At 29.8% G+C, this 23,597-nt stretch overlaps 1 protein-coding gene across 48 annotated transcripts in view; it reads left to right on the top strand.

Moving 5' to 3' along the window:
• LOC140445580 (uncharacterized) overlaps window positions 1–23,597 on the top strand; it is a 538,348-nt gene that overhangs the window by 43,993 nt on the left and 470,758 nt on the right. For 2 of the 48 annotated variants that reach the window (XM_072537705.1, XM_072537707.1), the window contains exon 7: window positions 13,923–14,042. The exons of 43 other annotated variants lie outside the window; for them this stretch is intronic. In XM_072537705.1, coding sequence (XP_072393806.1) covers window positions 13,923–14,004 — 82 coding nt within the window. In that variant the 3' untranslated portion in view covers window positions 14,005–14,042. Of the gene's footprint in view, window positions 1–4,921; window positions 5,146–13,922; window positions 14,043–16,391; window positions 16,507–20,564; window positions 20,784–22,489; window positions 22,654–23,597 lie in introns of those variants that run through there. 3 more of the 48 variants (XM_072537708.1, XM_072537755.1, XM_072537753.1) reach the window with 3 other exon arrangements.

The following is a 23,597-nucleotide window of genomic DNA, read 5'->3' on the forward strand; positions in this document are numbered from 1 at the left end:
AAAAACCTAGGTAGCACTTTTTCAGTTTTCAGCATGTTTTCAATGACATGTAATTTTTGATGGTGTTATTGTTGTTAATGTAGAAAGTTTGAAGCCAAAAGTACGTGCCTGTTGTTAGATATCAGTTGCTAAGTGATAAGCAACTGCACTTACACCCTTGTGTTCTAGGGGCCTCAATTAGGGGTTTTTTGCAATTATCTCAGTCATTTGTTTATGTATTTTAATTTACAAACTAAAAAATTAAAAAACTGTGTAAGATCTGCAACATTTATTTGAAACATTTTTCCCTAAAATGCACGAGGAACAAAATAGACAAAAAAATGATTTTTTCCAAACTTTCTTTAAAAAATAAACAAAGCAAAATTGGCTGTAATTCTTCAAGGAATTATCATCAGTTATCCCTTATCTACCGTTTAGAACATTAAAAAACCTGTAGAATATTTTTCATATTTTTTTCCCTATTAACTGCGGTATTATGTATAAAAGCATTTTAGGAATTATTACCATTTATTTCATTCACGAATTTTCTATTGACAACTTTAGCTTACCTAAACATATCTTAGTTTACCGTGAGTTTGGCCCTGCTTATTTTACAAAAGTAGCAAAACTTACAATGGCAGTAGAATTGGCAACGCTGTTATCCTATATCCGTACACTGCCATCTCAACGTGACTTTATCTATAGTTTCATTGATGCCGTTTTATTTTGTTAATAAACTGAATGTAAATATTTTTTGTTTAAATATTGAATATGAGCACTTCTGATTGGTTGTTTAGTTATGTTCAGCCACTGTCGGTCTGTCAAATAAACTGAATGTAAATATTTTTTGTTTAAATATGAGCACTTATGATTGGTTGTTTAGTTATGTTCAGCCACTGTCGGTCTGTCAAAATTTAACCAACGTAGCAAAAAACTAATAACTAAATTTACTAGACAGTTGGAAATGCGAACCGAATATAAAAACTGAAAATTAGAAACACTTTCACACTAGCAACAAAATCCATCTCCAGCCAATTACACATGAAAGTATTGTTATTTCATAGACCTTTTTAAAGTAGGGATAAATGATTTAAAAAAAAGTTAAATTGTATATCTAAGATGTCGTTTGAATTACAAGAAATAAAACTCTACTTTCAATAAAGATTTAAACAATCTTAAAATACTGTAAACTAAGCTCATAAATATCTAGAAAATACATATTTAGTACAGTCACTGAAGGTTTTCACTCCGATTTAGTTGAATCTCCATCGATTTTCATGAAAATTGGTGAGTAGTTAGAGGATACCTTAAGAAACAAAAATGACATGCTGTCAACTTGCGCTTTTACCCTGGGGGTGGATGCCACCCCTTCTCGGGGGGTGGAAATTATTTTATCAAAAATAATCCCAAGAATCGATAGAGGGACCAAATCTAAACAAAATTTATCTTATAAAGTTATAAAAATAAATCAATACTTTTTAAGTGATTGAAGATCAAAGATTTTGATTTTTCGTGAAAAAAATTCATGTTTTAAAGCGGTTTTTCATGAATAACTGAAAAACTAGTTTTTCTAAAAAATTGTCATTACCAAAATTGAAGCTAATAAAAAATTTAATGAATTCATTCCTTGAAAAACCTTTTAATAATAATTCAAAGTGAGTTATAGGTAATTAAATGTATTTTTTTTTCGGCGAGTACTCAAATCTGAATATTCATGCTTAAATAACGGGAAAACAATGCATTTTATAAAATATACTTATTGAACAATTTTCAAAGTACTCAGAAATACCTATAAAATGAACTCTAGAAGAAGCTGATAGCATCAAAATTAAGCAAGTTATGATGAAAATAAGAGGACCCTTTCGAATTTTTTTGGAAAAAGTGAAAAATAAAACATACGCCATTTCCACAAAAATTAAAATTTATAGTAATCCCTATAAGCCTTTCTTTATTCTACCATAAGTAATAACCTCAAAAATTTTGACCGGTTTAGAATGCATATTTTTATAAAAAAAAAATTGATTAAAAAGAATCAGAGTTTTTCAAATTTTCTTAAATTTCATTTTCTTTTGAGAATAACTCCATATATACTCAATATACTTAAAAAATTATAGAGAACAAAATTTGAGGTTTTTTTTCTAACAAAGATTTTCCTTTTTTTTTAAATTTTTGTAGGATAAAAATTAAATTTTATTACGAGAACCATGTAACCGGGGTCCTTTAACCTTTTATCTTTTAAAAAATAAGGGATTTAAAAGATTAAATTTAATACGACTTTATAGCCTTTGAAATTACCTTTCAAATGGTTTTTGAATGAACCTGATATCATAAAAAATTGTTAGAAAAATTTTTGTAGTAGAGATTTTGTATGTATATATAGGAAAAAAGATAGGTAATAAGAAGTAGACGTGTCGATAGGTATATGCTCATGAAATATAAATGTGTGGATGTGTGTATGTATATGTTGAAGATAGACGAAACTAATGAAAGGAATTCTGTATATCTGCTCAAAAACATAGTGGGACTTTCTAGTATGCTGTGTGTCTATTGAATATTTCAGTATAACTCAACAGATATAGCTGCAACGTTCAAGGTCACTTCATCGATAAAGGGAGAAGCCAAAACTCAGTTATATGCAAGCGGCCGAAGCGTAAACATCCATATATTTAGCATTGAACATAAATTCTGCGTTTGCTACGTTGTCGGATAACTTCGATAACATCGGATTCTAAGTGCACAAGATCGTGAAATTATATGCTCGGTTTTATTATGACTAATAACTTAGCTAAAATTATCGATCTTCTAGACAAAAAACCTGATTTGAGAGAGAACATCGATACATTTTGTAATAAAGCCGCTGATATCGATGCCATTTTAGAAACTGGCAGGTACTGCACAATGTTATTATCTTCTCTTCTTCAAGTGCCATCTCCGCGGCGGAGGTCGGCAATCATCATAGCTATTCGGACTTTTGAGACGGCTGCTCTGAAAAGTTCATTTGATGTACATCCGTACCACTCTCTCAGGTTGCGCAGCCATGACATTCTATGCTTCTCTTTCCTTGGATCTTTCCCTGCATAATCAGTTGGAGCAAGGTGTATTTCTCTCCACGTGTAATATGTCCGAGATATTCTAATTTTCTTGTTTTTATTGAATTTAAAATTTCCATTTCTTTGTTCATCCTTCCCAGAACCTCTTTGTTTGTGACGTGTTCTGTCCATGATATTTTCAGAATTCTTCTGCACACCCACAGCTCAAATGATTCCAGTTTTTTCATTGATGTCTCATTCAAGGTCCAAGATTCCATTCCATAAAATAAAGTCGAAAAAACATAGCACCTCGCCAACCTAACTCTTAGTTCCAGTTTTAAATCCCTGGTACATAGAACTCTTCTCATTTTGTTGAAATTTGCTCTAGCCTTTTCTATTCTTATTTTTATCTCCTGATTGTAATCATTTGTGGAGTTAATCATGTTCCCATTTGTCCACTTGTTCGACGTTGGTTTCGTTTATTAGAAGATTCTGGTTATTTCTTTGAGTTTTTGATATTCTCATAAATTTCGTCTTCTTGACATTCATTGTTAGACCATACTCTTTTCCATACTCTGCTATTCTGGTCACCAGTCTCTGAAGATCTTCAATGTTTTCGGCTAAGATCACAGTGTCGTCCGCATATCTAATGTTGTTAATGGGAACTCCATTTACCAATATTATGAGTAAACTACAACGCATCGAAGACCTATCAGCTTATCTGGAACAGATGCGTAACGAGTCCTTTATTAAGGCTACCTAAGGCTAAAAATAGTGCAGTAAAGTTTTCATCTCTGGCCCCAGCGGTTGCTGCATTGGATGAACACATCAAAAGAGTTTATTTACAAACCCAGATATGGCTTGGAAACAAAGACATTCGTCCAGTTGACTGGGGATGGTGCAAAATTGAAGACTCTTGTTTCCAACTTAAAATCCCAATCCATCTGTTCATCTGTTCCAACTTTTCATATATTTTAATATTTATTTTAATACGTTTTCCTCTTAACTAACAAATTAAATTTTTATAGTCACATAAGCACAGAAAAAATTGTTCAGGAAATGTGGAAAGAATAGTTTGGAATATATTAATAAAGTTTATCATAACCAATAAAAAAGTTTCTAAATAATTAAAGTTATTAAAGCTAATAAAAAAAAACATTTTCCATTATTTTTATGACAAGAGGTAGGTTTAAGGGTGCAAAATTACGCAATAAATAAATAAATACTTTAATGCTCAGTAAATGAGATTTTAATTCAGTAATGTATTATTCAAATAATTAAAGTTTCTTGAAATTATTTTTCAATGATTCTGCTTTAAGGGGGTGGTTTTTAAGGGTTGAAATTTCACAGTCAATCAAAAATTATATCATAAACATTAAAGAAACTATTTGGGTAGGTAATATTAATATGCGATTTGATATTTCAGAAATATAAAAAATGAATTTTTCATGATTTTTGATTTAAGGGATAGTTGCTAAAAGGGTTGAAAAAATAATTAAAATCATAAATCATGCTTATAAATGTTGCAAAATATTTATTTTATTTAATTAATCGAGATTATATTTTAACAATTTTAACAAAAGGGGTGGATTTCACCCCTAAAATGCAAAAAGCGCAAGTTGAGCATATGTCACTTTCGAAGTTAAGGGTAAAATATACTCAATCCCAAATTTTCATGCAAATCGATGGAGGTTCACCGAAATCGGAGGTAATAGTTGATTTTTACCTTTATTCACTGTACTAATTAGCATGGTTATCAAATAGAGATGGATGATTTGGTACTGCTGATAAAAAGTTGCATTTTCATTTTTTATTTAATTTATTTTCCAACAAAGTAATTACAAAAATACAATTTCCATTAGATATTATACAAAAATCTAGATTCAAACATTGACTGGTGTTATTGATTGTAGGAATCAAGTGTAGTATTACACCAAAAATAGAAGAAGTTTGGATACAGGCCAATCACAAATGCAATGATGAAAAATTAGAAAAAAGAAAAATGTGCCGATTTTGTCCGGCTTCAATACGAAGGAATACTGCTTACGCATGTCGAATATGTAGAACGCCCATTTGTTTACAACACATCAAAAAAATGTGCCAAAGATGCACTGGTGAATAAAATATTATTAAATTAAATAATTGTATAGTTACATGATCACATAAAAATGGATTTTTAAGTGACAATAGCCTATTATTTTACGGGAGCATTGGTATTTTCATATACATTATTTGACCAAATTTGTTCAATATATTAAATTGTGCAATTAGAAGTAGAAATTTTGGCGTAAAAGATCAACTACTAGATCCAGCCTTTAGTTGACAACGAGACGTCATGTTTGCCAACCCTACGTGAAGCATCTAAAGCCCATATTAATAAAGCTCATAGTAATAAATAGTCTATAAAATAGTAGGAATATAAAAAATAGGATCTGGAAACGTCTAATTATCTGTCTGTCTAATTAAATGGACTGTCCGGATTATACAAAAACAAAGATACACCTGCTTTGCAATATGAATATTTGAAATTTAATGTTTGCAACGTTGCTAGATTTTTTTTCTTGATATTATTAGTCACTTTGTTTTTTTAAATACAACACCCTACATACTGTATCTTTATTGAAATCTCCCCTTCAGTATTAGTTCAATCATATACAGTACTTTCGATTTTATGTGGTAAGAACATCTGAAAAAGATAAAACAAAAGTTAAGATATGATCAAGTTATCATCTCCAGACTACGATTAGGACCCAAACCTTATGTGTTACGCGTGTGATAGTGATCTAACAGTACATCACTTATTAGTGGAGTGTCCGTTGCACGCATTTGAAAGACAACATGAACAGTTACGTACAACAGTAAAAGACATTCTAAGTAAACATAGTGACCACAATCGTACCATACTTTTTTTGGTACCATCCTCAGGACTAATCAACAAAATTTAATTTCGAACATTGCTAATAAAAATTGAGGTCGAAGCAGTTTCAAATAAAAAACAAACCCAAGAAATGCCTAATCATCTTAATAAATTTATTTTTTTATTCAAACGATGGACAGTAAATTTGAACATAATAATTATAATAATGAACTTATAATAAATGAATGTTTACCTAATTAAGTATTCAAAATGTCCTCCGTTGTTAATTTGACAGTATCCTAAACGATGGCAGAATGCGTGAATTCATCGCTAATTCTTTGCCTTAGCTTTGCAACACTTGCCGGTCTAGTTTTATAAATTCTACTTTTTAAGTATCGCCAATAAAAATAATCTGTAGGATTTAACTCCATTAGATAGTACCTAATCTACTGGTCTGATCTGGTCTAAATAACGCCGAACATTTACATCAAAATGAGCTGCAAAACCGTCTTGCTGAAACCAGATCTCATTAAAATTGGCCCCAAACTTGCTTTTTTAGGGTAGGTACAATTTCATTTCTATCTATCATTTTATAATTGTTGCTTGTTAAATTTCTTTCTATAAAAAAACGGCGCAATTAACTGAGTATCCTCTATATCCGATCATAAATTCAGTTTTTGTGGTCTTTTAGTATAGTTTTCTTGTATCCAGTGTGGATTTACCTTACTACAATACCTTAAATTTTGTGTGATTTACGAGGTTTGTCTTTTTAGTTTTGCATATAGCCGTTTAGAGGGCGCCTTCAATAAAACCTTCCGACAAAAATGTAACCTCAATCTTTTGTTGAAATAAATCATTGAGTTAGAATCTATGGAGAAGCTATGGCATATTAACGTATTTACTAAAAACGGCGTAGGTAGGCGTGGCTAACTGTGATATCAATATGGCGGTGGGATCATGGCCGGACTCAATAATATTAAAACTACTATAAAAATATGACTAGTTATTCAGAAGATTTAATCATAATCTAAAAAAGTGCAATACATTTTTATTAAACTATGATTTATTTATCCCGCGGTAAACACTAAAAACACGATATATTATACATAAAGATAAATTAATACAGTCAAATACTATTAATTTATTCTCTGAAGTACGGGCCATTACTTTGTTTACATATTTGTATACTAACATGTAGAACGTTATTCCTGAAGATTTTTTATTAACATTGCTTCTGCCACTGCAACAACGTTGAAAATAAGAAACCATTATTATGCACTATCACAATATATTATTACAGTTTCTATAAAAGTATTATAAAACTAAAAATATTCGAAAAACGACAAACGTAAATAAACATATACGATCTGTCAAAAGTGTCAAAACAATATGGCCGAAGTGAGGTCGTTTTTAGTCACGTGATGCCCAGTCCATAGATTCTAACTCGATGAAATAAATGGAGAGTTTCATTGCGATACAACATTTCGTGTAGATACAGTGAAATTAGCAAGTCGGTCGAAAAATGGATCTTAGCCGAGAACATTTTCGAGCATTAATTTTTTACAATTTTCGGAGTGGATTATCCCAACAGCAATGTCTTACTGAAATGGTTTCTGTATTTGGGAAAGAAGCATTACACCAGTCAACTATTTCCCGCTGATATTACGAATTTCAACGTGGTCGCTCCAGTCTCAGGCCAAAAACAGCAGTCACGCAGCAAAACATTGATGCAGTTCGTCAGGTAATTAAGGATGACCGCCGTGTAACGTACCGGGACATAGAGGCATCTATGGGTATTTCAAAGATCTCAATCCAAAAAATCCTACATGAAAAATTGGGTGTTACGAACTTGGTTTCCTGTTGAATCCCTCATTTGCTCATAGAAGAGAAAAAAGCGGTTGTCGTCAATTGGTGTCGAAAAACATTGGAACGGTTTAACAAAAGCTCAAAAAACGTTTATAGTATTGTTAGTGGCGATGAATCTTGGATTTACTTCTACGAACTGGAAAATAAACGTCAATCCACTGTGTGGGTGTTTCACGATGAGGAAAAACCAACAAAAATGATCCGTTATCGAAGTCTGTCAAAGAAAATGGTCGCAACTTGTGCGTCAAAATCTGATCATATGGCAACAATTGCTTTAGAGGATCGAAGAACGGTTACTTCTGATTGATATATAACCGTTTGTTTACCAGAAGTTATTGCGAAACTCCGAAAAAGCAACACTCAACGGCGAATTATCCTACATCTGGCAATGCAAGTGCACACTGCCCAAAGGACAATAGAGTTTTTGGAGCTTCAAAACATCGAATTGATAAACCGTCCACCGTATAGCACCAACCTAAGTCCCAACGACTTCTTCACGTTTCCAAAGATCAAGAATTCAATGCGTGGGCAGCGATTAGAGTCGTCAGAGATCGATACCCTTAAAACAGCGATTTTGCAAGTGTCAACTGAAGACTACAATAACTGTTTTATCAATTAGTTTGAACGCACGATACACAAATACAGGTATGCTATTGCGCACATTAGCTCTATCTCTCTCGCACGGTGTAACGTCACGTGCGAAGCAAAGTTTCTATTAGAACACTAACGTTTGCCCTGTTAGGTTATTATTATAGTCGGTTAATATTAAATATATAGGCAATCAAATATATATATATATATATATATTCATATATATATATATATATATATATATATATATATATATATTCATATATATATATATATATATATATATATATATATATACATATACATATATATTCATATATATATACATATATATATATATATATATATATATATATATATATAATATGTATATATATATATATATATTATATATATATATATATATATATATATATATATATAATATGTATATATATATATATATTATATATATATATATATTATATATATATATATATATATTTTATATATATATATATATATATATATATATATATATATATATATATATATTTATATATATATATATATATATATATATATATATATATATATATACAGTAGACTCCCTCTATAACGAGAACTGAAATGACAGACTAATTACCTCGTTATAAGCCGATCTCGTTATATCAGACAATCATAATACTGTGCATACATATGAATCTGTAGTTTTCTAAAACATTAACTTCCTATAGTGAAGCCATTCGGAGCAATATAAGATGCTAATAAATATTGTTTGAATGGCGTTTTTGAAAAAAAGTTATTTACTTTTATTGTCAATGAAATATATTAAAACATAAAAGAGTTGTTTACTTTTATTATCAATGATATACGTTAAAACAGAAAAGCTGTACTTATATTTTTTTCCAACTACATAATGCATAAATCGTATTTTCAAGGATAACATAAACTATTGCTTCTGCAATTTTAAGAACTCTGTTATTTTTAACTGCTTTAAATGGTCCAGTATCATTCTATCATATTATATTTTCTAAAGATGTGAAACAGTTGTATTTATTCATTGTAAAGAAGTTTATTGCGGGCTGCAGTTAAGTTTATTGAGGGGCTGTTTGAAAGGGTATTTATTTATAGCCACGACCGGACTAAAAAGGTAAAAAAAACGTTTTTGGATCTTATTATCTCTTGTTATAACCAAATTTGCCTCTCTATAGACGGTTATAGTTCAATAGAAATTTCACGGGACATCTAATGTATCTCGTTATAAGCGAAACCCCGTAATAACCGTGTTCGTTATAGAGGGATTATACTGTATTATATATATATATATATATATATATATATATATATATATATATATATATATATATATATTATATATATATATATATATATATATATATTATATATATATATATATATATTATATATATATATATTATATATTATATATATATATATATATATATATATATATATATATATATATATATATATATATATATATGTATATATATATCAGCATGAATATTTGGGACTTTATATTATAAGATGTGTAGTTTACAATATTTTTATTTTTTCTTGGGTATAGGTTTTGTGATTATTGAAAAATAAAAAAAACTTTTTTCGACATTTCGCTTCATAAAGTGTGTATATTCATATTAATGTAGGAATATAATAATGTCTTTTCAATTAATAAGCATAAACATTAATTCTATTTTATACATATTTCGATGGTCGGATTCATTACTGGAATATTTCCAAAATCGTGTATTTTAAACAAGTATGTAGAATGGGTATATATTAAAAACACTTTCTGAATCACTTAATTAAGATTTAAAATTAGAGAAAATTGTTTTTAATTAATGTGTTACCTGATCATTTAAAATTAGAGAAAATTCTTTTAAATGAATGTGTTACAAAATATCTTCGAACTTTGACTTGAATTTTCCAACATTAGCTTAATTTACAATGTTGCAATAATGAATCCTGCCGACAATTCATAATAAAGATTTATTGAATATTTTATTTGAATTTGAATATTATATATTCAAAGTTATTAAACTTTGACATTTTTTTGTCGCGTTTTCTTTGATAGTTACTGAAACTAATCTGTCTGTTCATTTCTCTTAATCTTATATATGTGCGTGTCCTACTGAGACATATGAGTACCTCAAATGTACTTTTGTACCCCAACATAATACTTCGTTTGGGTACAAAAGAGAACATCTAGAGACTGTGTAGCCAATCTGGTGTTTTTGAAGGGTTTCTTAAACTATATTTTTTATGTTTGAATTTGTATGCAACAAAACCAGTAACATACTTCAAAGAGTCCCTATGAATTTTTTCTTTCATCACATAATTGTCTGCAACTTTCAAAATGTCATCGTCAATTGTATGGTCCTCTTCCAAGTAGTGAGCTTCTATAAATGTATTTTGAAGTATTTTGTCCTCTTCAGACTGAGATTCTTGCGAACCTTCAGTTTTTTCTACCAAATTAGACAATTTGTGTCATTAAAATATCTTCTGACACCGAAATATTGCTTGGCAATTGAGGAAATCGAAAGTATTTTATGTCTGATGTTTTCGTCACCCTATTATAATTTTTACAATTAGCTACGGCACAACCCGGCATGTTTGTCGATAATACACAAAAACTGAACTAAACTACTAAACAGACTAAACACTAGAAAAAGAGATCGAAATTAGAGGCTTCGTAAAAACAATTTATCTACCACACGTTGCACAAATACATCTACCGGGACAGGGAATCCTACATCTCGAACACCGTAGTACCCTGCATCCTGCATTGTTGCTTCGTAGGTGACGTCATGCGCGTCGGAGTACACATTTCTATTCCTTGAGTAGCATACCGGTATTTGTGTATCGTGGTTTGAACGTATGCAAAGGTATATCGATCTTGGTGGGACATAGTTTGAAAAGCAATAAAGTACTTTAAGTCTATATATTTTTTGTCTTTATGGCTATATACAAAACTAAAAAGCCAACCCTGGTACATTCCCACACAGTTTGACTATTGCTTCATCGGAAAAACATCTTAATAATGAAGTTTTCGTCACTTAAAATTTTATTTATCATTACCTCACTAAACTGTAATCTACGGTCGTAGTCACCTTCATTTATCTAATTCTTGCAATAACTGGATTTTGTAGGGTTTAAATTAATACATATATATATATATATATATATATATATATATATATATATATATATATATATATATATATATATATATATATATATATATATATATATATATATATATATATATATATATATATATATATATATATATATATATATAATACAGCCAAAACTAAAGAATTACCTAGATCATGTATTTGTACAGCTCTGCGTGAAGATGTATGTGGATTTTCAACATAATCTAAAGTTTTATTGTAATCTAACAGTTTTTGGTCTACCTATTCGAATGTAATTTTTTAATCGTCCAGTTTCCTCAAAGCGCTTTACAATTTTTTGTTCCGTCGCCTTATGGGTAAGATAATGTTTTGGAAAAGTATCCTTGAAAGAGTTGGCTACTTCACTATAAGACCTTTTTCTATCGCCGTTATGATTAAAACTAGTTCGCTCTTTTTTTTTAATAATAACCATCATAAAACAACTAGCAGCTTTAATCATTAATCCAATATATTTTATAAAACTTTTCAATAAACGTCAAGCTATTGTTGCTTTTATGAATTAATGTCAAAATCACATCATTCTATATTTACTGAAATACTTCAAAAGTACTTGGCACCGAGACGTTTTATTTATTTAATACCTTCGTCACTAGATAAAATACCAAGGGTTACGCAACATTGCAAGAATCAAATTGGAAATATCCATATTGTAGAATTGGAGTATTCTGGTTTTTGTATAATTCGGACCATCCATTTAAGAGACTTTTGATCCACTATGTATAAAAAAGTCATTCGTCAACCGTGATCTCGAGCTCTCTGTATATATATATTTTTGTATATTCACGCATATTTTTGCATATTCACATTCGCATTCACGAAATTTGTGCGAATGTTTTGCGAATATAAATATGTATAAGAAAAAAAAATAATTTGAAGATTAGATTAATAAAATAAAAATCCATTCACTTCTCAGTTTTTTTATTAAGAAAACTCACTTTATTTTACAAGCTTAGAAAACTATAAAATTAGAAAACAAAAAATAAATGATGCAGTGTAAACAAACAAAAACAAATTATTCTCTGAAACTTTTATTATCCAAAAGTTTTTAATTTTAGACAATCATCTTGAAAAAATCTAAGAATTATTAAACTACAAATTAAAAATAGTCTATGTGTTTATGTAAAGAGTTTAAACAAACAAACATAAACAGTTCGACTTCAGTTAGATAAGTTCAGATAAATTTATTAATTTAGCAATTTTTGGAACAAGATACATATTATAATGTACACTACACTGTAATGTAATAGAGTACATGATTTGTATAATTGTTCTGAAAATTGCTGAATTACTAAATTTATCTGAACTACACACCTCACGCAAATGAGACTGCCGGCAGTGCCGGGGACAATTAAAATTGCCAAATTAAAAAAAACTGAATATTCGCATTCGTATTCGCGAATGTCGGTGGCATATATTCGCATTCGCATGCGCGAATGTTCAAGTACTGACATTCGTTACATCACTAATATATAGGTTCTTTGTTAAAGATAAGGATCATATGTTGCCAATTTTACATATATTGTAATGAGCCAACGCGCACGTGGCCGTTGCAGCCAGCTGGTCGCACCGGCCACATTTCGTCGATACGACCAGCTTCCGGCCAGCCGGTCGTTGCAGTTGCAACCAAAATTAGTATGTAGGTACTCTTATGGGATAAAGCGTACGACAGACAGCCAGAAGTATTGTATAGTTTGTATTGTATAATACTATTTAAAAATGGAATATACTTAATAGTTTTTTCCTTTTTTATTATTATTATGAATATGATTACACATATACACAGCAGCGGCTACCTCCGTGACACCCGTCTCGTAATTAAAAAGAAAAATTAATGTAGAAAGCCTGGCCGGAGGTGTGGCCAATGTAGAAGCAGCATGTTGCTTGAAATGTTATCTTATGTCATGAGCACCTAGTTAAGCGGTATGATCTAAACAGATTAGGTCCTAGTCTGTACTCCTCCAGTGCATCTAAGTGAAATTTTAAGTAAAGTCTACGTCTTCGAGCTAAGCTTCCAGTTTACTGAAATAGATAAATTATGCTTAATACTTCCTGACATCTTACACACAATATTAATGATCTTTTAATAAGTACTTCAGTTTACAATTCATTCCTTTTTTGTTATCATATTATTTTTATTTTAATAAAAAGTGATTAAAAAAATTATTCACACACAACAATCATCTCACATTGAACCAGATAAAAATTAACAGGTGAAACCAAGACTTTTGGAGGTATGTGTGTATATTTAATACAATAATTAGCGTTTTATTGACAAATTTAATTTTCATCACTTTTTTATTAAATCAACCTTTTTATTTTAAACTAGTGTCTCTCATTTAAGATTTTTGTTAATGTATCACAAAAACGGCATGATTTTGAAAAATGCTGTTTCTTTTACAGTTTCCCTAAAGCAGCGGCCGATGTACCATTTAAATCGGTTAGTTCATCATTGCATAGATGGAAAAAGAATCCTTTAATGTAATTTTATTATTCTTAATCATATTAAAGTTTATTAATATTTTTGCGTTGTTTCTTTTTCTTTTCTCTTTTAGTAAACCCTTTAAAGATATCAATTTTTCATTAATAGTTATTACATACAATCTTATTCCAGCATATATTGCATATATTAGAAGCTTATACATACATAATAATACATCTAAAGTCTAGATGTGATCTGAAATGACGGGTTGAAGCAATATGTATAAAAAATGCTTAGAAAAGGAATGGGATTCTGAAATTTTCTAATAGCATTGCCTATAAACATTTAGCCGAAAAACATTTTTTAAAGTAATCATTGATAGGAGTTGATTTCACAATATTTTCGACAAACATTTTGGATATCATAAATTGTTACTAATATTTCAAGACATCATAAATTGCTATCAATATCATAAATATCATAAATTACTAATATAAATATCATAAATATTATAAATTGCTACCAATATTTCAAGAGTGTACTACAACTCGAAGAATTATACCTAAATAAATAGTTTCTTTTTCAAAAAGACAGGAAGAACCAACATTATCAGTTGTTTTACTATAGAAAAATTAGTTAGATGTCTCGACTTCGATATTGTTAATCTCCTTCAGCAGTATATACACCAGTCTATCTGGAAAAAAACATTGATTGTACATAAAAATCCTATGCAGATATTTGAAGGTTCTAAAAAAAGTCAAAAAAGTTCAAAAAATTGTAGTACATAAAGTACATAAAGAATTACATATAGAATTACATAAAGAATTACATATAGAATTACATAAAGAATTCATGAAGATAGTTGCAAAAAACCTTAATTTTGCAGTAGGAAATTTATGTGTTAAACCTTTGTTTTTTGCATAATGGCATGTAATATAACTACTTAAAATTGTGGCAGTTAATGTGTTATTAAAGTATGCTTAATAGTAAATAGTTAATATATTAAATTAAATTATATAATATAAATTTGTTTACCCCAGAGACCAATAATTTAAACAACTATCTTATCCAGACACTTACTCTAGAGGTATTCTGTAAGTAGAAATCGATTCTATAAGGGTACATGTTTGTTATATTAAAAAAAAAACAAATTTTTTTTAAATTGTTATTAAAAAACAGCTTGATAAAGGACTTTTTAGCCCATAAACACTTATAATAACTTTGACATTTTTTTATCATACGCTTGTTAGTAGGCTCAATGAAAAGCTGGTGAAAAAGCACACTTTCCAAAACAAAACAAAACCTATAACCAATAGGAAACAGGATGGCATTTTGTTTAAATTTTATTAATTTAAAACTAAATCTAAAAAAGTTTATTAATTTATTTTTCTGGGATTTTCCAAGAGGTGAAATTAGGACAATTCTTATTATTGTGTTGAGCTAACCAGTTTTAAAAAATGAAGGTTCTACGTGTGGTAGAAGCCAATATATTGCAAATTTTGCCAGCACGCTTCAATTTGAAGTTCCAACCTAAAAAAACGGAGCTCGACAGTTCCCCCCTCAACTTTTCCGTATTTTACGAGTTCCACGATTTTAACGGGTTATAACTTTTTACTCCTTCACTGGATATGTCATCTATAAGTTGTATCACAAAATATAAATCTTCATTTATAATCCTTTCAATTTTCAGCTCTGAATGTTAATAAACAATGGAAGTATGATTTTAAGAATAAAACGCTATTATTTTAAGAATAAAATGTTATCTTGGTTCCTATTGGCCATAGAAAGTTTGGTTTTTCAGCTTTTGATTCCGCCTACATAACCATGTAGCATAAAAAGTAGGAAAGTTATTATAAATGTTTATAAGCTAAAGCTTATAAAAGTCAGCCCTTTTTCAAACGTCTTCACGGATTTTTCATCAGCTACCCTTCATATATCGTTTAGAACCTTCAAATATCTGTATAAGCTTTTTTCTTTCATTGACTGGGGTAATGTGCTTCGAAAGCTTCTCACTAATATGACGATAAAATAAATCAGTTCGACCTGGAATCGGCATTTTAATGTAATTGTCATGTTGGCCAATATTCTATATTATTTATTTGCTTGGTGGAAAGTTAAAAACAAAGTCATTTATTTGCTGCTATTACTAATATAGGTACTTTAATTTATATAATAATTTAAATGTCAAAAAGATATTGGATTTTTGAAGAACATAACGCTTCTAAGAGTAAAAAAATCTTCAGTTACAAATGATACCGTGAAATTAACTGCTCATTTTTTGGTACTGTTCGTTTGAAAGGTGGAAACCACCATCGATTTAAAACGTGTAACTCCTTTTTTACTAGTAAATATTTTGAGATAGATTAAGAATTTTATTTTATTTTATTGTTCAGTGTTCAGGTCCAGTTCAGGTTTATATTTTTAATTATTAACAGATAATCTTATTGCAGATATAAATACAAAGGACTTACTACAAAAAATCAAAAGAAAACCCGATATGCCAAGATATATAGTTGATGGATTCGTATTTCACGTAAACATTGAAAAAGGAAACCCGCCAATGATGTACGTATTTTTGGTTGACTATATTCTTTTTTCTGAATATATATATATATATATATATATATATATATATATATATATATATATATATATATATATATATTAAACCTAGAGCTAAGATTAATACTATTACCAGAATTAATATTAAACTCAACATTAAAATCTTCCGTGTTGAACCGCGTCGATTATCATTGCACCGACCTTTCGACATTCTCTTTGATCTCTTCTTCAGGGCTTCCGATGTGTCAGTCTCCCGACCCAAAGAACCCTACTACACAGATCACTAACCAATGCATGTATAGTTAGTGATTACTGTTAGTACGGTTAGTGTTAGTGTGAATATCTTGTATTGAATTCTTAGTATGAATATATTGTCTGTAGTGGCTATATTTGATCTGAATCCCTTTTGAAAATCACAGGTTATGTTCTCAAAATATTCTAACAATCTATTATAGATAATACAATAAAGAATTTTTTATACTACATTTAGCAATGTAATTGCTCTTCAATTCTGCCATTCCATCTTATCTGCCCATTCCTCCGCATTTGTTTCTTGGTCGTCCCTGTTTTAATAATTCTGAAACATTTTCAGAAATTCTGAGAAATTCCGTCCATCTCTGACGCTTTATTGTTGTTTAGTTTCTTTATTGTCTAAACCACTTTCTCATAACTCGGATTTTCCATATTCTGCTCCGCCGTATAATATGTCCCGTTTTGTTTATTTCCATTGTCTGTGTTTAGGTTTTTTTCGATGTATTCTTTCCATCTCCTTATAATTTTTTGCTTCCTTTTTTTGTACCATTTCTGAATGGTTTTGTCTGATCTAAGCGGCTTATACCAGTCTATTAAGCCTGTTTTATATCAAAATATCATGTCTTTTGGTTTTCGGAAAATTAGTGCAAGGAATACCTTGTTTTCATTCTCTTATATCAGTATAAATCACTCCACGTTTTGATCTCTGAAGAAGGTATGTCGTTTTTAATATATACAGCATATTACATTATTATATTCATATATACATATTACAATCGAATGGCAATTTTAAAATAAACTTTTTCTCAAAACCTGTGTATCAAACATTACGAAGTTCGATCGATAACTACTTGATTTAACATATATATATATATATATATATATATATATATATATATATATATATATATATATATATATATATATATATATATATATATATATATATATATATATATATATATATATATTGCACGAAATTCGGATAGCGCAAGGAATCCTCTTTGGCATTATATATAAACATTTAACAATATGCCAAAGGAAACTGTAACCATCGAACGACCCATAAATATTAAATATAACACCCCAAGAAAAAGGTTTAATATATAAATGAATTTTCAATCCAATCATTCCTATTTATAGATGAAGAACTATTTCCCTTTCTTCAAAATTGAAGTGATATGCCAGAGCAGATTTGCCAACTGACAGATATACTTTGTCGACTGAAGTGTGGTATAGAAATTTTATGTTTCACGTCATAGAACATAAAAATCACGTCTGGATAAAAAATTAGGTGAAATTAGGAAAAGAATATTAGGTGAAAATTAAAATTGGAATTTAGATTTAGTTAATAGAAAGTTGATCGAAGAGTTAACTGCCAAATATTTTAAAAATAAAAATAGTAAAATGAAAGAGACAAGTCAATAAATGAATAAGATCGAAAGACATTGACATGAAATAATTATTTAAAGAAAAATAACAAACATGTGATGTTTATACGTTACAAAACTTCTGGTGATATTTTGCAAACAATGGGAAAACTAAGTTAGACAAAAGAACCTTCATTTGAAAGTCTGAACTGAAATCAAAGTAAAGCTTTAACGCTATTAGAATCCGCTTCTTCGGATTCAGTTCAGAACAATCAGCACGTGCCAATAACTTTGAAGAAGACAATTTATAGTTGTAAAAAGATTTAAAAGTAAAAATCAATAAAACACCAATATTTTGACTTGCACCATACTCAAATCGGAGTATAATCTAAACCATGTGATGAGTTCTTGTGACTTATCGGTGTATTGTGTCAAAAAACAATTTTAGAACGTTTTCTTCAAACACAAACCACTCTTGCTGCTATTTGAAAAGTGTCATTACAACCTGAGTCGTACTCAGGTTCTATTATATTTTTTACCGAAAGAACGCTCAGATTTGTAGATTTTGACAGTTCTGCTTAAGATATAGTGCGGCAGCTTTTTTTATTTGCATTTCACCGTACAAGATCATCCCTCTTACCCCATGCTTGCATTGATAACTGATGTAGAACAGTTTTTGTAATTACTCATGTGGTTATTAGAATTATTGATACTATAAGAACTTAAAAACAGAGATAAAAATTAACGTAAGTATACAATTCAAAATTCTTAAAATTTAGCAAAAAATGCAAGCATTCAAAAATCCAAACACCTAAAAATATACCAATTCTTTTAAAACGAGGGTCTTTTCATTATTACGCTTGTAATTTGTTGGAATAACCATTGTACAATACAACAATTCATTTTCTCCTTCTTCCGTAATTTCTGCGTTACTATTCATTCAATTCAATACTAAATTTATGTCCACCAATAATGTGGAAGTGCCCAATCCTCTTATAGTATTCTTCAACTTTGATCACTTGGCGATTCTTTTCTGCCAGTCTTCTTTGGTAATATTAGATACCTCATATTTTCTTGTGGCATCTTTACTACTTTTAATGGGAATAAGCCACAATTTAAGTTTAAAGTAAGTATATTTTTGACGTTTCGATTTCCACTGCGGAAATCGTTCTCAAAATACAAAACTGACAATTTATCAACGGTTTATAACGGTCTTTTTATATTTTTATTCACTCGTATTTCGAGTATTATAAGCCAGTTCATGAAAGGTTCTTGCTTAGATGAATTGATATGATGTGGAATATAATTTTAGATTCTCCATGTCGGTCCATTCATCGTCTGCTTGCTTTGAAAATTGTAGAAGTCGCAGATTAGGTAACAATCTGATTTTTGGTTTGGAACAAGTAAAAATCTTTTTTTGATTTTTATTTTTTGTTTTATTCTTAGATGTTGCCGTATGCGTCTTTAGGAAGTTATTTCATTATTACTTCCTTTGACGAAAAATATTTTTTTCACGTTGAGAGCTTTCTGCCGAGTCACTCTGATGAGTCCCACAAGAACGAAATACGTATAAGCGAATTGTAGAGGCACTATACGTGAAATCAAATTTTAACTGTCTTCTATAAAAAAGACGTTATTTCCAAAGAAGAAAAATTTCCAAGTTATCTCACCTGTTAAGACTGCTCTTGCAAAGGAAAAATTTACGAAGGATATTTTTAATTATTGTCTCATTTGCCCAGATTTAGCTCCCAACGATTATCATTTTTTTCCAAAACTGAAAGAATGAAAAGTTTTACCAAAGCTACTGTAAATTATTCACAGACTTGGGTTCATCAACTTTCGACCTACATAAAGGCGCGTATTATAAATATCTTCGGAATAAGTAAGTTATATATTTATGTTCCTGTTGCGAGACTAAATTGAATTTTTTTTTGGTCACACGCCATGAGAGAGAGGAAAACAAAAACATATATCTTTTGTCACTTCAAAATTTTTATTATTTTCTGACCCTTATAATCTTCATGAAGTTTCGAAAAGAAAATTAAGAATAATACTTCTTGCAACCTGCCAGTGAAAACGGTATTTGCAGAAGATAGTCTAACTTTAAATCTACAAGAAATATAAAAAATAACTGGTTAGGGGGATGTACAATAAGTAAGTTATGGATAAGAGGAAATGAACACTACACTCACAGACGAGCCGTATTATCAATATATCTGGTAGAAATAATTGTCAACAGTTAGCAATGGTCAGGAACGACTAGTAAAACAGACTAAAGAAGGTAAAGTCTTAATTAAGGCTTTAATGCTACTGACGAGGAATGATATTTTTTACGAAAAATACTTTGGTTTTCTGTGATGGGTCACGTAGATATCGATCGACAACCACCTAACATTTTCCGATTCGATATCCCACTTACTTTTTTAACGTTATTTTTAGTTATTTACGATGTTTGGAATATAAACGATTAGGTTGCCATGCCAGAGCTGTTATACCATCCGATGGGTCAATCCACGATATAAAAGTAAACAAACCTCATAATCATCCGCCAGATCATGGTGCTGAGGAGAAAATAGTATTTTTGAGAGAATTAAAGGAGGTTCTACTAAAGAATCCGAACGTACCTAGTCGAACTGTATATGCTACTCTTTCTGAAATGTAAGTAAAAAACTACGGTACGTACGTACAGAGTGTGGAAATATTTCATAATAGTTAATTATGTTCCGAGATAAAGTGCGAAAGGTTGCTTTTGGTTTTTAGTTTTCTACATTTTATTTCAATTATCTGACCTAAAACACGGTTTGGGCCGATTATAGATCTATTGCCCCTTAATTCGCCTTTCTTCGAGATATCTACTGTATTGGATGTTAAACGTGCTTTAATTTTCTGTAATAATTTTATATCAATATAAATCAAGGGAATAAGATTTCCCTCGGAATTGTACTAATCCAGGTACCTATCTGAATTTTTTTTTAGTGGTTATAGGCCTACGTAAAAAAACCCATAGGTTTCTGCAGAGATTTTGGCATCATCTTTTAAATATTAACAAAATCGGTAATTTTTTATAACTATTGTAAAAATCAACCTAGATCGTTGTTATTGCGCCCAAAGTTTGGTTATGTGGTCCCTAACAAACCGTTAAAATTCAAGTTCAATCAATCAATTATTATTCTATTAAACACTCATATCCAAGATCTAATTAATTACACTGTTATCAAATATACTGTTATCAACACTTTAGATTTAATTTTTATAATCTTCAATGAGTCTTCCAAATAACTTTACTATGATCTCTGTCAATGTAGGAAATCTTTTCACGAATGTTTCCAGTATGTTCAGAATTCCAATCATCAATATCCTCGAACTCGCAAATACCATTGATCCCAATAAATATTCACAAATTACCTCCCTACTACTATTCTGCATTTCCCAAGACTTCGTTATTTTTAACGATAATATTTATAGACAACGAGAAGGTTTAGCAATAGGAAATCCACTATCTCCCCTACTTGCAGATCTTTTTCTCGACTCTCTTGAACATACTTTTGTTCATTCCCAACCACTAATAATCTTATGGTATAGATATGTAGATGATGTTTTAGCCCTTATAGAAGGAGCCTTTTCAGAATCACACAAAACATTTTGTCATTAATTAATAATTTACATCCTGCAATTAAATTTACCTTAAAGTTAGAAAATAACACCGATATGAACTTTTTAGTTTTAACCATTAAAAATAATTCTTCCTCTTCTTGTTTTATATTAGAATTCTCAATTTTTAGAAAACCTGCCCAAACTCATCATATTTGTTGTGTTGTTTCATGTTATATGTCTTGAAGATTAACCTAAAACGATGGAAACTCCATAGCGACCGGTCAATGGAAGTGATACATTTTATTGATCTCATGAGAATGGTAAAAAACGTCAAAACCACTTTTATTAATTTAACAGCTTTATAGAAACTGACTTCAAAATGCAAAAACCGCAATTTTTTTCAATCTTTGTTTCTGAAAGAGTTGATTCTACGGAATATTTTTGTTCAAAATTATCTCAGGTAGATGTCTTGTTTAAAACACTTTGTTCTACGGTTTACAGATTTTGGTAAATTGGTGTTATCTATTTTTACCCCAAGAGGGGGTTGTAGGGGGAAGCCCGTGGGTAGGATTGGCAACCTTTTTTGCATCTCTTTGGTATCCCAAAATTGACATTTTCATCAAAATTCAGCTTGTTTGTATTCTTTTTAGAGGGTGAGTGACATTTTCCTCTCAGACGACTAGACTATTATTAAATTGTTCGTTGTTTTTTAGTTAATACTAGCAAAAATTATACAAAATTTAAACTAACTGATTTTCTATATTTTTTAGGTATCCAAACGCCGCTAGAGAATTCAATTTCGACACTATACGTCATAAAATGAATCGTTGGAGAAAAAAGAATGAATAAGATATTTATAGAAGAATATATTCTACAAATGTATTTTCCCTGTGTATCACAAATACTTTGTGCTGAATAAATATATTGTAACGATTTTACTATCTTTTAATTTAATATTAAACATTTAACACGTAATTTCTTATATTTATTTACACTTATTTATTTTACACTAAAACTATATAATTTATTTACAAAATTTATATTCCCGAAATTACGCACGTTATATTTTCAAACTCGACTCGGTATTTCTTTTAAAACTGAATCCTACAATTACATTATGCGTGTTTATAAACATACAAAATTGTTGTGGAACTTCTACTGAAATCGGTATTGGATCTCCGTAGAAATTTCTTGAGACGGAAGGAATGCCAAGTGTCTGAAAACCGGCTGCTAGTCGAATCACCGAATCATCTATATACAAAATATAGTTTTGTTGAGATATATTTTATTGTAATAAATAAAAAAATGATATATCCCAACAAAAACAAAACATTACGCTGTGCACAAGATTCGAACCTATGCGGGCAGATACTAAATGAGTCAAGTGCGTCTCTAACTACCAAGGATGCGACATCTGTAAAAAACATCGATGTTGAACATAATATGAGTGTTTGCGATGCAGTGTGTTACCCGCGCTCTTGTCACTTCATAGACAACATTACAACGTTTTTATTGTTACTTTGATGATTTAACTTGGACCGCTTATTTAAAAGATTAAATTAAGTAAACATTAAATGGAAAATTCAGGTATGTACTATATTATAATATTGTATAGTTGAGTACAAAAAATGTAGACACTAATATCTGAGAAACGATAATTGAGTTTTAACGACAACACCGTTTCCAGGTTGTGATTATAGTAAATGTACCAACTTATATGTTATTAATTCACATACAGTCAAATAGTCATAGAATAACGGATTTTGATAAAGTATCCCACACAACATGACAACGCTGACCAGTAGAAAAGAACACTAGATAATCGAAGTCGCAAGTTAGAGAGAGCCGCAAGTTAGGTATAATCAGTATATATCAATT

The sequence above is a fragment of the Diabrotica undecimpunctata genome, chromosome 7 (genome assembly GCF_040954645.1).
Source record: "Diabrotica undecimpunctata isolate CICGRU chromosome 7, icDiaUnde3, whole genome shotgun sequence".
Lineage (NCBI taxonomy): Eukaryota > Metazoa > Arthropoda > Insecta > Coleoptera > Chrysomelidae > Diabrotica > Diabrotica undecimpunctata.